A 15,033-nucleotide genomic window follows, 5' to 3' on the forward strand; every position below is an offset into this window, starting at 1 on the left:
CAAAACTCATTTCAGTTGCAATTTTATTCGCTCTTATATTTCAGTGAGGATGTGAGTGTTTAGATGTGAATCCAACCCAAATTGTGACTATGCAGAGAAGTTTGTGACCTTAATCCTTTCATGTTCGCCACTTGGCTAATTGTGTACGAGGATCACCACTCGAGTGGTCATTTATACGCTTGAATGGTGAATGGCATCATCTAGTACTTTTGCAGAATGCTTGAACTTCTAGAAAGAAAAGATCACTACTCGAGCGATGAAAGTTGCGCTCGAGCGGTCAGTCTATAAGTTTTGCAGTGCTTTTACTCACATCGCTCGAGCGGTGAAGTGTGCGCTCCAACGGTGTTCACGATCTAGTTTACTATAAAGTGCGTTGTTTGCTCGTTTTAGGGTTTGAGCCGTCCAGATTTTTTGAGAGGAAGAAAAAACAAAGTATTTTACATTGGAGAGTGCTTTATGAGTGTTTCCTTGATGATTTAAGAGTGATTACTGAATCTGTAAACATTATTCAACATCGTCAAGGGGTTTGTTTGTTTTTTTTATTTATAAAAGAGAGTTATTCTTCGTGGATTCCGAAAAATTTGAGCCTAAAGTTTTTGTGGATTCCATGTTGGACAAGATAATTCCGAGATGAAAACGATGGTAGAAGAGGCACATTGGGGTCAGTTCAATTTGGGCGTGGATTCACCAGGTAATTAAAAGTATACATGTGTAATTCCTTTTTGTCTTCTTAGTGGTTGTTTTGTGGCTTTGGCCCATTATTTCTTTATCACAATTGGAGACGCTCCAATTGTGATTTTTTTCACGTTAAATCATTGTTGTGATTTGTCTTGATTGTTTAATTGAGATTATTATTCACTATTTAAAATTGAAACATAATCACAAATCAATATTTCGGGGATTTTAGATTTTTCAATTAGTATCAGAACAGATTACTCAATCTTTTTTTAAAACTTTAGGAGCGAGATCTTACTTGATTTATGATAATGGATTCAATTCGTGAAGAGAATTCTACGGTACGACCACCTCTACTTGACGGATCTTATTATCCTTTTTGGAAAGCTCGGATGATGGCGTTTTTTAAATCTATTAATGAAAAAGTTTGGAAATCTGTCATGTGTAGGTGGATTAAATTGACGATCACCATTGATGGAGTAACTTTCCCAAAACCAATTAATAAATGGGACACAACTGATTACCATAGTAAAGATGGAATAGTAGAGCTATCAATTCTCTCTTCTGCGTCGCCACACTAAAAAATTTTAGTTGCATTTGTAATTTTGAAGTTGCATAAGAGGCTTGGGATATCTTTCAAACTATTCATGAGGGCACTCCTTCAGTTAAACGTTCAACACTTGAAAAACTCACTTCAAGTTTCAAAAATATTTTCATGAAAAATAGTGAAACTTTTGATGAATTTTATGCAAAGTTGGTGACATTGTAAATTCTAGCTTTAATTTAGGTGAAAATATACCGGAATCCAAGGTTATGGAAAAAAATTTGAGGTTCTTTCCCGATCATTTTAAACCAAACATTATGGCTATTGAGGAAGCTTAAGATGTTGACAACCTAAAGCTAGATCATTTGGTTGAAAATCTTCATACCTATGAGGCTCATATGAATTTCAAAAAGAAACAAAAAGATGAACTTGCTATTAATAGTACTCACAGAGTTGGAAAGGATACTGATAAAGATTGCAAGTTTGATTCTAAGATTACGGATGTTTTTGTAAAACAATTTAAGAAGTCTTTTCGAAAAATTAAAACATAATCTTGTGGAATCAACTCACAAATCCAAGGGAAAAGAGAAACTCAAAGTTGATCCTAAAATGGAGAAAAAGAAAGGAAAAATACAAGTGACGCTTCATAGAGTCCAATACTATGAATGCCAAGGTTTTGGTCACTTTGCTCAAGAATGCCCTAGTCGTTTAAGAGAGAAATGTTTTTTTTTATCACTTGAGATAATGAATCAAAGTCTAACAAAGATCAAAGCGACAATGAGGCTTAAGGCGAAGAAGAGCGCGAACAATTTCTTACTTTGATCGCAGCTTCTAGAGCTAAAGGGCGAATGGAGTATCCCAAGAGGCCAGTTGAGAAGGTCACTGATGATAAATCCTCGGGAGTGATAATGAAGTGGATGGTGAAGAGTATTAGCAAGCTTAAGAAAATTTATACAAGAAATCTCTTAACTTATCTAAATTAAATGATAAACTCACTATCAAACTCAAAGCTTGTGAAATTGAGAATGTCAAACTAAATGAGGAGATTTCGGAGGCTAGGAATGATGCCATAAAGATCTCTAATGATCGACGAGCCCTTTGTGTAAAACTCTTGACTTATGAGACAAAGAGGAATGAGCTACAACAAATCTATGCAACATATGAAAAAAATATTGAAACTCTTAAGATATCTCAAGCTACTTTGGAAGAGCTAGTCATCAAGAAAGGGGAAGAGTTCAAGTGTGCTATAGCTACAATTGGTCTTTGGAACAAAGGATCAAAAACTTTGGACAATATCATTGAGTCTTAATAGATGTGTTACGAAAAAAGTGACATTGGTTTTTGTGGTGACAAAGAGCAAAAATGAAGTGCATTTATATCTCATGATACAAGAACTCAAGGAAAGAGGGAGCAAAAAATTCAACATGAGGATGGACTTCTTAATCTTCCTAGAATTGGTAAGATCAAAAAAACAAGGTACACCCTGTTTTTATTTGTCATAATTGTGGTATGTATAGTCAAATTCGCCCTTATTGTTATGAGTTATATGCAAGAATGTTTCATAGAGGTAGAAGAAATTCTATTACCTTGTGGGGTAGAAGACATTTCAGTGGCCATAATGAGGTTAAGGGTCAAATTAGACCTCATTATTTTGATTTGCTAGAGAGCAAACATGAAGCGAATTTGCATTTGCTTAGACCTTGGAATAGGAGGTTGGAAACTAAGTCAAGACGGGTTCCCCTTGAAAGAGAAGGAAACCACAATTTCAAGACATCATCCAAGAGTCGCAATATTCACAACATTGTTCATACTAAAACGGTTTGGGTTAATTTTTTTTATTTATTTTTTATTTTTTATCTTTTTGTTTTGAGTTTTTGTTTGTTTGATTTTGGGTCTTTTGTGTGTGTTTGTTCGTTTCTTTCTTGCTTTCCACACGCACGCGCGCGCACACACACACACATATATATATATAATCCAAAAAGATTTTCTTAGTACGGCTTTGCTAGTTTAAAATTTTTGAGAAGTTCTTGGTGCATATTGGAATTAATCAGAATATCCATTACATGTTAATATATGTGTGCTTTCTGTGGTCATTATTCATTTAGATTTGTGTGTACTTTAATTAGTATGTCTCATTATGTACACACTCTTGGATTAGCAAATACCAGACTCTTCTGCATAAGTGATCAAAGTTCTCTATGGACTAATAGTAGTGTTTCATGTGTTTTTTTTAAGAAATTGACCAATGCTAACATATCTTGGATGATGTTTGAGTGTCTTAACCCTTTATCATCTATTTGTATCTCCACTGCTTATTCCTCTGTGTTTGTATCTCATGGCATAAGAAAAATGTTACCTCAGAGTCACTAACCAGGCTTCACTTTCCCCCCACCATCATTCTCTGGTTTGGTTTCCATACTCCTGAGAGTGAAATTCGTTGGTGAGTGCGCAAGAAAATGTCATACATTGTTTGAGAGGGAGCATTCGCATTTGCTCAACTAGAGGTTTGACTTTTATCAGTCATTCGCATATTCTCTTGCCGGAGGTCTAGCCATCAGATCACTACTAGAATTTGAATTTAGTGTTTGTCGAACTTCAAGAGCCACACACACACTTTTATCATGGGATCTATACTTTTCACATACTGCATCACATTCTTTTATGAAGAATCTTTTAAAGGTTGTACACATTGTGTTTTTAAGTAATTGCGTTTCTCGAATATTCTTCTGTGTTTTAAGATACAAATATGAAATTCTTTACTTGCTCCACCATATTATTTTTGTCTTTTTCCTTTTGTTTAATTGTTTTTGATGCTTGTGGTTGCTTTTAGTAAGAGGAAGTTTGGTTAATCATTGCGGGGGAGTTTCTTTAGCATGGACTTACATTGATTGGTTAGATAAGCGAGATTGGTGTTTGTTGGTTTGCATGTTGCTATGTACTGTTTTATTATTGCTTATTTCTTGTTTGTTATTGATTATTACATCATCATGTCCTTACTTGTGTGGTTTATTCTCTTACTTTAGTTGACTAAGCTTCTTTTAACAATTCATGACAAAAATGGGGAGAATTTTGATGGGAAGTTTTTTGAGTGTGTCGGGCAAGTTCTTAAAATTTTCATTTTTTCATTCCATCCTTTCATGTTGTAAGTTCTTAAAATTCTCATCTATTCTTGATTCAAGATAATCTTTTCATATGTCTATTGCTTTCATATACTCTTGTGGCATTAATAGTTGTTTTGCAGATCATGACCTTGAGAAAGAAATTTGTTTTTGTTGGTTGTAATGGGTTAGGGTGATTAGGATTTTATTTGTTATGTGTGTTTTGTCACAGAATTGCTAAAGGGGAAAATTGTTAAGTTTTTGTAATTAGTAATCCCGTTTGACCAAACGTCTTTTAGTTGTTATGTTATTCACTGTTGTGTTTCAGCGAGGATGTGAGTATTCAGATGCGAATCTAACTCGAATTGTGAATATCCAGAGAGGAGTTTGGGATCTTGATCCTTTTATGATTGCCACTTCGCTAACTATATACGGGGATCACTGCTTGAGCGGTCATTTGTGCGCTCAAGCAATGAATATCATTATCCAATACTTTTGCAGAGGACTAGAACTTCTAGGAAGAAAGAATCACTGTTCGAGCGGTGAAAGTTGCGCTTGAGCGATTAGCCTATACATTTTGCACCGCTTTTACTCACACCGCTCAAGCAGTGAAGTATGCGCTCGAGCTGTCTTCACAATTCAATTTACTATAAAATGTGTTGTTTGCTCGTTTTAGGGCATGAGCTGTCCAAATTTTCAGAGAGAAAGAAGAAACATATTTCCATCATCCACATGGTAAGGAAAACAGGGATTCTGTCACTCACCTCACTAACAGATTGTCATGCACATGTAATATGAATACATATTACGATGGAGTTACAATGATTGCACATTTGTATTCTACCTTGGAAATAAAATATGAAAACCTTTGGTCTCCGCTTGGTTCGTTGAGGAAAAGAACATATATAAACGTTAGTACGTAAAAAATTCATAATTTTTTGGATTTTACCTTATTAAACTGTCTACTTATATTTTTACCACGTTCTTGCAAGTTGGTCTGCAAAAATAATTCTTCAACTATCAATTTCATCTATTTAGAGTCCCTAAAGTCACTAATTTCAGTTCATGTGGTTTAATTAGAGATGATTGTATAAATCACTTACTACCTTCCTATGCTTAATAACCACCTTAGGTTCTACATCCCTGAAGTTTTCCCAGCACTTTGATGCTGTGTTTGGTTGGCGAATTTGGCGAGGGATTTGGAAAGGGAAAGAGAAAATGTGTGTGAAATTATGTGAAATATAGGCATGACCTTTTCTCTTTCCCTTTTCAAATCCCTCTCCAAATCTATTTTCCCTTTTTCTTTCCAAATCCCTCAACCAAACACAGCATGAGAAAGTAGTATTTCTAGATGATGATGTTGTGGTTTAGAAGGATCTTCATCAATTTAAATGTCCTAATTGATGTGGGATCGTATACCACCATGTTCTGCTACTCGAACTGCAAAAGTCACACCCATTATTCAATCCCCCATACCCAATGTGGCACTCGACGTGGTAGTTGGCTCTGATATCAAACGATACAAACCAGATTGCAAGGGAAAGGTACCTAAGAGGGTTATATGCACATAGCCGATGCATATGTTAACCGATGTGGCATCGTAAGATAGTAAATAATTTTTTACATATATTTTCTCTTCATTTTGATAATGAGAAAACTATTAAACATTTTAGATTTATTTTGCATTTGTGTAATGATCATTTGGTAATTGTATGATGCTAAGAAATTTATCAAAGTAATAAATTATTGAGATAGTTTCACTTTTATTTGTGAGTTTTGATTTATTTTTATGTGTATTGAAATATGATGTTATAAGTGTAAATAGTTCAATTAGAATATGATTTTTACAATGATAAATTTATCATAAAAGTTAAAAGTATGATTTTTTGATAAATAAATTCGATGTATGAAACCTACATGTAACTGCCCTTAAAATTTTATTTCACAAATAAAAATAAAAAAGAAAACAATAGTCGTGATGATTTGCAACAAATTGTCGAATATGGTCCCCCATAATACCATCTAAATAAGAAGTTCCACGAGTCATTTGACTTACCGCCGCCACTAGGAAAATTCATGAACGAACTTTCACTACTAAGAATTCATACAATGAATAGTTAGATTTCAAAATGTTTGAAACAACACACACACACACACACACCAAAAAAAAAAAAAAAAAAAAAAAAAAAAAAAAAAAAAAAAAAAACCACAGCCAATTGAAAATAAGGAACGTGAAGTCTGGGAAGAGGAAAATTTGAACAAGTTAAACTAGAAACGTGTGATTCCTTGCAAATTTGCATTATTGTTGATCATGACAAGCACAATATAGCTTCTCACTCACTAATTCCTCTATAAATACCTTGACAAACTCATGCAAAATGGAAACAAAAATTACAAAAACACAAACTTGCAAAGTAAAGGTTCATTGCCATAGAAAGATGTTGTCTACCATGAAGGTGTCCTTGTTGCAATTTCTAGGTTTTCTTTTGCTTAGTTGGCTCATTCATTGTCATGCTTGGGCTCGCTACAAGTTTGTGGTAAACACACTCATCTCTCTATGAAATTATGCATTGAATGAGCAATTATTGCCTATTGGAGAAGATATTGTTATGGTGATATCTTCTTGTAAGCAAGATACATTATTTTTTATATGTTGTTTGAGAAATACCTTAAGAAAATAACAATTTGTGAGGTTACCAACCATATCGTATCCTCTCAGCACCCAATATTTTTTAGTTTGAAGACTCTAGCAAGACTTTAAAATTTTAAAAGCCCCTTATTATGATATGGTAGTATGAGTTAAAAATATTTTCAAATTATATAGATTCGTTCTAGTAAGAATTTTTTTAAAAATTTAATTCCAAAACTTTAGATTTAAAAAATATATATATATATATTAGTGGTATATAATAAGCCTTAGTATGCAAATTTTTTAATCTCATATATTGCTTTTGAATTTAAAATTTTATTAGTTCGGTCCGTTACTTGTTTGGTCAAAATAGTTTGAGCCCCTTACATGAAAATATTATCAATCGTTGTTATTTGAACCCAGGGCTGTAAATTTGATCCCACCCGATCCATGTCGGGCCTCGCAGGCTCCTATCAAAATTTGGGCCGACCTGGGCCGGTTCATAAGCCAGAACATTAGGCCCGGGGGGTATTTCGGGCCTTGGGTCGGGTTTTGAATGGGTTTTGAGCGGACCAATAGGCAGGGTCGGGCTTCAAAATGATGGCCCCAGGCCTAAGGTCCCGGATTGGGCTCGGGCTCGGGCCTAACCAGGTAGAGCCTACCCTAGGCCACCTACGGGCCGCAGATTATTTTTACACTCCTATCTAAACCATTTGTTTGTGTGAATTTTAAGTAAGCGTCACACAAATAAATAATCGAAATTTATTTTTAAAAAGGTAAATTATATTTTGTCTCCTTTATGTATAGTAATTTTTCACTTTGGTTTTTAAAATTTATTTTTTCTCACTTTAACCTTATATGTTTTAAGTTTTACACACTTTACTCTTATTAAAGCTAATTTCTGTTTAAAATTTTACAGAAAAAAACATATTGGCAGTCAAATTATATAAAAATATTTTATTATATATAACTTACACATTTAAACTCTAATATAATAATGTATTTTTATGTTATGTAATAATTATTGTGATATTTTCTGTCTTATCTTTAGGAGTAAAGCGAGAAACACTTGAAACTTGAAGAATCAAAATAAAAAATAAACTTTACACATGAAAGTGAAAAAAATGACTAAATATAAAAGAAACAAAATATAATTTACCATTTAAAAAAGTGCCGAGTGTGTGAGGTGAATAATTGCTCCACAAAGTCTTCCTATTATTTGTGAGGTAAATAAATAAAGCGTTGTTTGATTTGTGTTTCTGAAAAAAAAAATTCAAAATTTTTTTAAGTAAAAATAGGAATTAGTTTGATAAAAATAAATATAAAAAATGTTATTTAAAAATTTTAAAAATTATTTCTGACTTTCCAAAAAATATAATTATATAAAAATAATAAATTTTATTTTTTATTTTTTCATCAAATTAATTTTTAATTTCTTTTAAAAAATTCTAAAATACATTTATGAAAATCAAATCAAAGCTGGCTTACTCTTTCCATTTAAGAAGTGGTACAGCTACAGCTGGTCACAAGACAAATTTGTCAGTAATACCGTACATTGTTTTGTCTTAATGTAAAATAATTGCTGTTTGTTTGATTTCGGTGAGAAAAGACAAGTGATTATAGTCATTCTTTTTAGGAATACTTACCTGTAAATTTTAATAAGTAGATTTATTATTTAATAAATTTTATGAAAAAAATTTATCATAAAAAAATTACTAATTATAAATTTTAACGATAATTTATAAAAATTATGACAAAAAAAGTTATTAATTGTCAATTTTTAACAATAATGTAAAAAATTATCACAAAAAAATTATTTTTAACGACAATTTTACCAAGACTTATTTTCAATAAAACTTTATGAAAATTAATTCTAAGTATGAGGACCTATTGATAGTTTACCTTTCTTTTTATGAGCTGTATTTTTCAGGAAGACTAGTGTTTTCCATGTAATTAAGCTTGCATATAAGTCTTTTGAAAATTATATTTTATTCATGGTTTTAACAAAAAAAATTCAATTTTCTCAATATATATATCATAAATCTTTTGAAGTCTCTGTTAAAAAATAAAAAATTGATTGTATGGATGCGAATAGCAGTAGTAGGGGTAATTTGTACTTTCCGAATCTCTCTCAATGCGTCTGTACCTTTAATTTCATGTTGTTAATGAAAATTTTCTTTGCTAATAAAAAAAAAAAAAATTTGGTAGACAAGAATACGAAAATGGAATTTGTATTCACAGCAGTAAAATTAGAACCTAATGAAGGAGTACCTCATCCATCAAGTCAAAACATTGATTTTCTATCTTTTAATATTGTATTTTAGTGATTAATTATATTTACAACTGAAATGCTATCGCTATAAGGGAAATTATAAAATATTCTCGGAGTAACACATATCTGTACTCTTTAACCAATCATCATTCATTATGTCACATCACATTTTTCAATCACCCAACACAATATCTACTTACCCACATTCTCCACCAATACTATAGAGTATCACGTGTCTATATTCTGAAATTACTAAATAATTATCCATAACCATAGTGATAGTGTTGTACTTGTCGTAGCATATTGAAATTGTTTTCCTTTTTTCTTTTTTCCCTTTGTCATGAGTCATGATTAAGTCGTGTGACACCAAGTGATATATTTTTTGGCCTACTTTTGTTTCAAGCTATTTTATTTCTCTCAAATAATTTTTCTGACTTCATCACTGTCTTTCATCCATATATTTACTTGCAAAGATATGATTATCACTGTGGTGAATTTTTCCATTGTGTAGGTGAAGGAAACACCATACACAAGGCTATGCAGCACAAAGCCCATACTGACAGTGAATGGACAATTTCCTGGACCAACTCTATATGTTAACAAAGGAGAGACAATAATAGTTGATGTTTATAACCGAGCCAAAGATAACATCACCATTCACTGGTATGCATTTCTTTTGAGAGAGTGAGAGTGATTTTTTTTTTTTTTTACTCACGACTGTATCTGGTGTTTCAACTCAACTAGGGTTTTGTTTGGAGTGAACATTTTTAGCTAAAATAGTTAAAAAGACAATATTCAATCACATCACTCTCTATTTTTTTGCATATATTTTCTTAGTAATGGAACCTAATTCTGTGGATACATTTAGTCTCCCTATCTTATATACAATAGTGGAGTGCATCTCCTTGAGTTTTTTAAAATTTACACTTTTTATCCTTAATTGAAAAATAAAAATTAATTATTCTTTTGAAATTTCAAGTGTGCCCTTAAATCTTTATATGTCCCCTTTTATTTACTTTTTCTTTTCAACAATTTTTTTACAATTTTTCCCTTTAAATGTTTAATTTTACTTAAATTTTATATTATTTCTCTCATCCCTCTAATTTTTTTCTACCCCTCTCTATCTAGCTTATTGTGTGTGTCTACACCTTGATGTAATTTTATCCTTATCTTTTATGGATACATGCAATCAAACCTAAAATTATGAGAAACTAAATAGAAATCAAATTAACAATAAAATTTAAAAAGAAAAAAGAAAAATATTTCATAAACTCAAGCATAAGTCTAACTTATAATTTTAAAACCATGTCGATCTCTTTAATCGTCTTGCAACTATGAAAATTGAATTCAGTTAGATTGTAATAAATCGTGTTACGGTTTGAATTTAATTTTTTATTTTTTCTAAACCAAAATCCTGGATTCGCCACTACCTATATATATCACATAATTACCGAACCTGAGTTGTAGTGGCAACCCAGACAGAAAGTAATAATATGGATTGGTTATTTTGTAGGCATGGAGTAAGACAACCAAAGAACCCATGGACAGATGGTCCCGAATTTATCACACAATGTCCTATTCGACCGGGAGGGAAGTTTAGCCAAAAGATTATATTTTCAACAGAGGAAGGAACCCTATGGTGGCATGCTCATAGCGACTGGTCCCGTGCCACGGTCCATGGGGCTATCGTGGTCTATCCCAAGAATGGCACAAGCTACCCCTTTCCTAAGCCTTATGCTGAAGTGCCCATCATATTAGGTATGATCTTGATAAATTTATATTTAATTTTAAATATATATATATATATATATATCAATATCTCAAAACAGTATTGATTCATGAAATTTTACTGGTAGAGAAATTGTAGAACAAAAGAGAAGCAAATATCTGAAACAATAATGTGACCGCATGCAAAATGAATCTAAGCTATACAATGATTTTTTAGTGAATATTTATATGAATTTTTTATTGCATGTAGCATTACTGTCCATGGTTTTTAATATATACGTTCCAAATTTTTGTGTTTTCGATATTGATACACTTTGGTATACCAGCTGAAATAAAAATCATATGCGAATTGATTGGTTGCTGATACGTATCAGTTTATAATCAATTCATTAGCCAAATCACAGTCAATATGGCTAATTCAGCTATAATTATTTTCTTTTTTCACTTCTCATAATTTTTTAAGAAATCATATTTGTTACAACACATAATTTTCAATATGTATCATTCGATAACTACTAATATTTAAAATCATGTATCTGAAATTGGTGGGACGTCTCATTTACTGTTGAAATGCAGGAGAGTGGTGGAAGCAAGATATCATGCAGCTTCTAGATACCTTCCTTAAAACGGGAGGAGACCCAAATACCTCTGATGCTTACACTATAAATGGTCAACCTGGTGATCTCTACCCCTGCTCTAAATCAGGTTTCATTCTACTAATTTTTCTTCTTGAAATTTCTTTTCATTTATTCTCTGTGAAATTTATAATTTTTTATTTGATTACAATATCATGTTATTTTAATGCTTGTTGTGTTTAAATAATCAAGATACATATAATTAGTATATCAGTCATACAATATATATGGTTTAAATAATTATATACAAATAAAAAAATATATAATTTTTATATATAATGACTTATGGGCCATTCACTGAAAAATAAAATAATCATATTATTCTTGTGAAATTTTATTTATGAATAGAAATTTCATATGGTTTTTTTGAGATATTTCACACGCACAAAATTCTTTTCATCCAATCAAATTTCTAGAAATGACGTGCACTCAATTTAAATCAAAATTTAATGCGTAAAAAAAAGTTTTGATTTCAACCAATCAAATTTCTTGAAATGATGTGCACTCAATTTAAATAAGAATAAAGCTTGAGACTCCACTCCAGTGACCTCCATTGACCCCAATGTCACGTGGCACCACGTGATTGGAAGGAAAAAAAAAAAATTGTTTTGGTCTACTGAGGGTGCTGGGGGTCCCTAACACCACTGTTTAAATAATGCGTAAAAAAAAGTTTTGATCGGAATGAAAAATAAATCAATAAGAGTAATTTTACAAGCAGTTTTTTTTTTTTTAATTCTTATTCCGCACATAATTCTTTAACTAATTGTAAAAAATTGAATAGTGTTACATTAATTCAAAAATTAGATTTATTTTTTAAATCTAATGATGTGACATTTTATTAAAATACTTAAGCCAATCTTTTTTTTAACACATTATTAAATTTAGAAATTTAGAAAGTGAATTTAAAAAATAAATTTCTGTATTATTTTTCTAAAAAGTTTGTTACATTGTCATGTATTAAAGTGAACTCTAACCTTAAAAACACCTAAAATAATTATTTGTTTATTTTTATCAAAAAAAAAAAAAGCATTTTTGATACAAACGACATTTAACTTTCTATGTGCAGATACATTCAAGCTGATGGTAGATCATGGCAAAACCTATCTCCTCCGCATGATCAACGCTGCCATGAGCGACATTCTCTTTTTCTCCATCGCAAATCATCAATTGACAGTCGTTGGAACGGATGCTAGCTACACAAAGCCATTCAAAACCGATTACATAACTATATCCCCTGGACAAACCATGGATGTCTTGTTAGAAGCTAACCAACCATTAGGTCAATATTACATGGCAGCTAGGGTTTTTTCTAGTTTTAATATGGTAACATACGATAGCACCACCACCACCGCCATCGTACACTACAATGCAAACTACACTTCACCACCACCACCACCTTCATTTCCTCAAAACCTTCCCTATTACAATGACACAAATGCATCGTCTACCTATGCGCGCGGTTTGAGAAGTTTAGACAGTCCTGATCATCCGATCAATGTACCATTAAACATGTCGACAAAATTAATTTTCACCATATCGGTCAATGCCATCCCATGTGCTAATGACTCTTGTGCCGGTCCGAATGGAACCCGCCTCTCAGCAAGCATGAACAACATAAGTTTCGTGAATCCCTCCATTGACATACTTCAAGCTTATTATAATCACATCAACGGTGTCTATGAAGATCGGTTTCCTAATGTTCCACCATTGATATTCAATTTTACGGCCGATTATCTTCCTTTGGAGCTTGAGACTCCACAAAAGGGGACAGAGGTGAAAGTACTGGAATATAACTCAACGGTGGAGCTTGTTTTCCAAGGAACAAACTTGGTTGCAGGGACAGAGCATCCCATGCATTTGCATGGATACAGTTTTTATGTGGTTGGGTGGGGGTCTGGTAATTTTGACAAAGATAAGGACCCTTTAGGGTATAATTTAGTGGACCCTCCGCTGCAAAATACCATTACTGTCCCTAGGAATGGTTGGGCTGCCATAAGATTCAAGGCTGACAACCCAGGTAACGTGGCATTTTATTAAAATTGTCATTTCTCATATTATTAATGATTTTTCCAAACCAATATTATATGTTGAAATTTCATCAAAATAATGTCGTAGTGATTTTTTTTTAAAATAATAAATTTTTAATGAATTTTTTATTAAAATAATTCAATACAAATAAGTTGTATTATTTTGCATAGATTTTTTTTTTTTTTTCTATATCATTACTCTATATGTTAAAATAATATATATTTGACACCCATCATTATATTATTTTTTGGAGTAATGTTATAGGATTTGTTTTTTTTTTTTCCTTTCACAAACTTTGTTTACAAATTGATGTGGCGTACTCAACGTCTTAATATTTGAAATGAATCAAATAGAATTAAATAATAGAAACAACTCATTAGTTTGAAATTTAAGTTTGTAATGTATTGCATTTTTTCTTTATTTTTTTAATATGATAGATCCTTAATGTACAAAATTATTATTGTTTACATGAAAAATATAAAAATAATAATAATAATAATAAAATTTATCTAATGATGCACAGTACCGGTCTTTGTTATGAGTTGATTGTTATAGGCACTAACCAAAAACGTTTTCAAATATTTGATTACTTCATCCTTTACGGTTGAGTTGTGAACACTTTTGGATATATATATATATATATATATATATTTTATCGGCAAATTTTTTTTTTACTATTACTAAAAATAAGGATTACAAACTGTCCTGGTACAAGTGCATCATAGAAAACTTTTGGATATAAGCAAAGTGCAACCTCATAGGCATATTTTTAATGTGAAAAATATAATTTGATTATAAAATCAGATATAACCATCCCTCACATAGAATTCACATATTTGAAGGGACTAACTCTATGTGAGAAGATTATGATTAAATTTTGTACACGTAAAATAATTATTTTAATATTTGATACATCTTGTTTTTTGACAGGAGTGTGGCTTATGCATTGTCATTTAGAGCGACACCTAAGTTGGGGAATGGATATGTCATTCATTGTTAAAAATGGCAAAAACCCAGAAGAAAAACTGCTGCCTCCACCTCCAGACATGCCATCATGTTATTGAAGCTGCAACATCATCCTTACTATTTGCAAAATTGCTACAATTTGGCAAATTTATTAGTGTTATTAGTTTTACTATGATTCAACCTGTTATTTGTCTCTAAAATTGAATAATACGCATGTGCACATGTACGCCATGTTGGATACTTAAGATTCCATATCATTCATTTGTGGTGTCCATTTCAATTTAATTTGTTGTTATATTAATAAAATTCAACTTTCTAGTTTGAAATTAAAAGGATGTCTCCTGGTTTGAATTGAGCAGATGACTATATTCTGGAAATATACCATGCAGGGGTGAGGGGCCGGCAAAAACAAGTTAATTTTACTTTAAGAATGATGGTATTAATAAAAATGAGAAATA

The 15,033-nt window shown here is 31.7% G+C and overlaps 1 protein-coding gene across 1 annotated transcript; it reads left to right on the forward strand.

The window, feature by feature from the left end:
* The first annotated feature begins 6,687 nt into the window (after nucleotides 1-6,687).
* On the forward strand, nucleotides 6,688-14,907 carry LOC114265373 (laccase-15). The gene is made up of 6 exons (XM_082874388.1): nucleotides 6,688-6,854; nucleotides 9,730-9,881; nucleotides 10,732-10,976; nucleotides 11,523-11,651; nucleotides 12,648-13,598; nucleotides 14,540-14,907. Exons 1-6 carry the CDS (start codon nucleotides 6,696-6,698, stop codon nucleotides 14,671-14,673), a joined length of 1,770 nt encoding a protein of 589 aa, XP_082730514.1. The 5' UTR covers nucleotides 6,688-6,695; the 3' UTR covers nucleotides 14,674-14,907.
* The last annotated feature ends 126 nt before the right edge of the window (nucleotides 14,908-15,033 follow it).

Source organism: Camellia sinensis, chromosome 6 (genome assembly GCF_055761805.1).
Source record: "Camellia sinensis isolate YWXY chromosome 6, ASM5576180v1, whole genome shotgun sequence".
NCBI classification, from domain to species: Eukaryota; Viridiplantae; Streptophyta; class Magnoliopsida; order Ericales; family Theaceae; genus Camellia; species Camellia sinensis.

Excerpts from the sequence above, each read along its gene's own strand:
- LOC114265373 (XM_082874388.1), top strand. The coding sequence starts at position 6,696 with ATGGAAACAAAAATTACAAAAACACAAACTTGCAAAGTAAAGGTTCAT. Across the intron at positions 6,855-9,729 it reads GGGCTCGCTACAAGTTTGTG|GTGAAGGAAACACCATACAC; the intron begins GTAAACACACTC and ends TCCATTGTGTAG. Across the intron at positions 11,652-12,647 it reads CTACCCCTGCTCTAAATCAG|ATACATTCAAGCTGATGGTA; the intron begins GTTTCATTCTAC and ends TTCTATGTGCAG.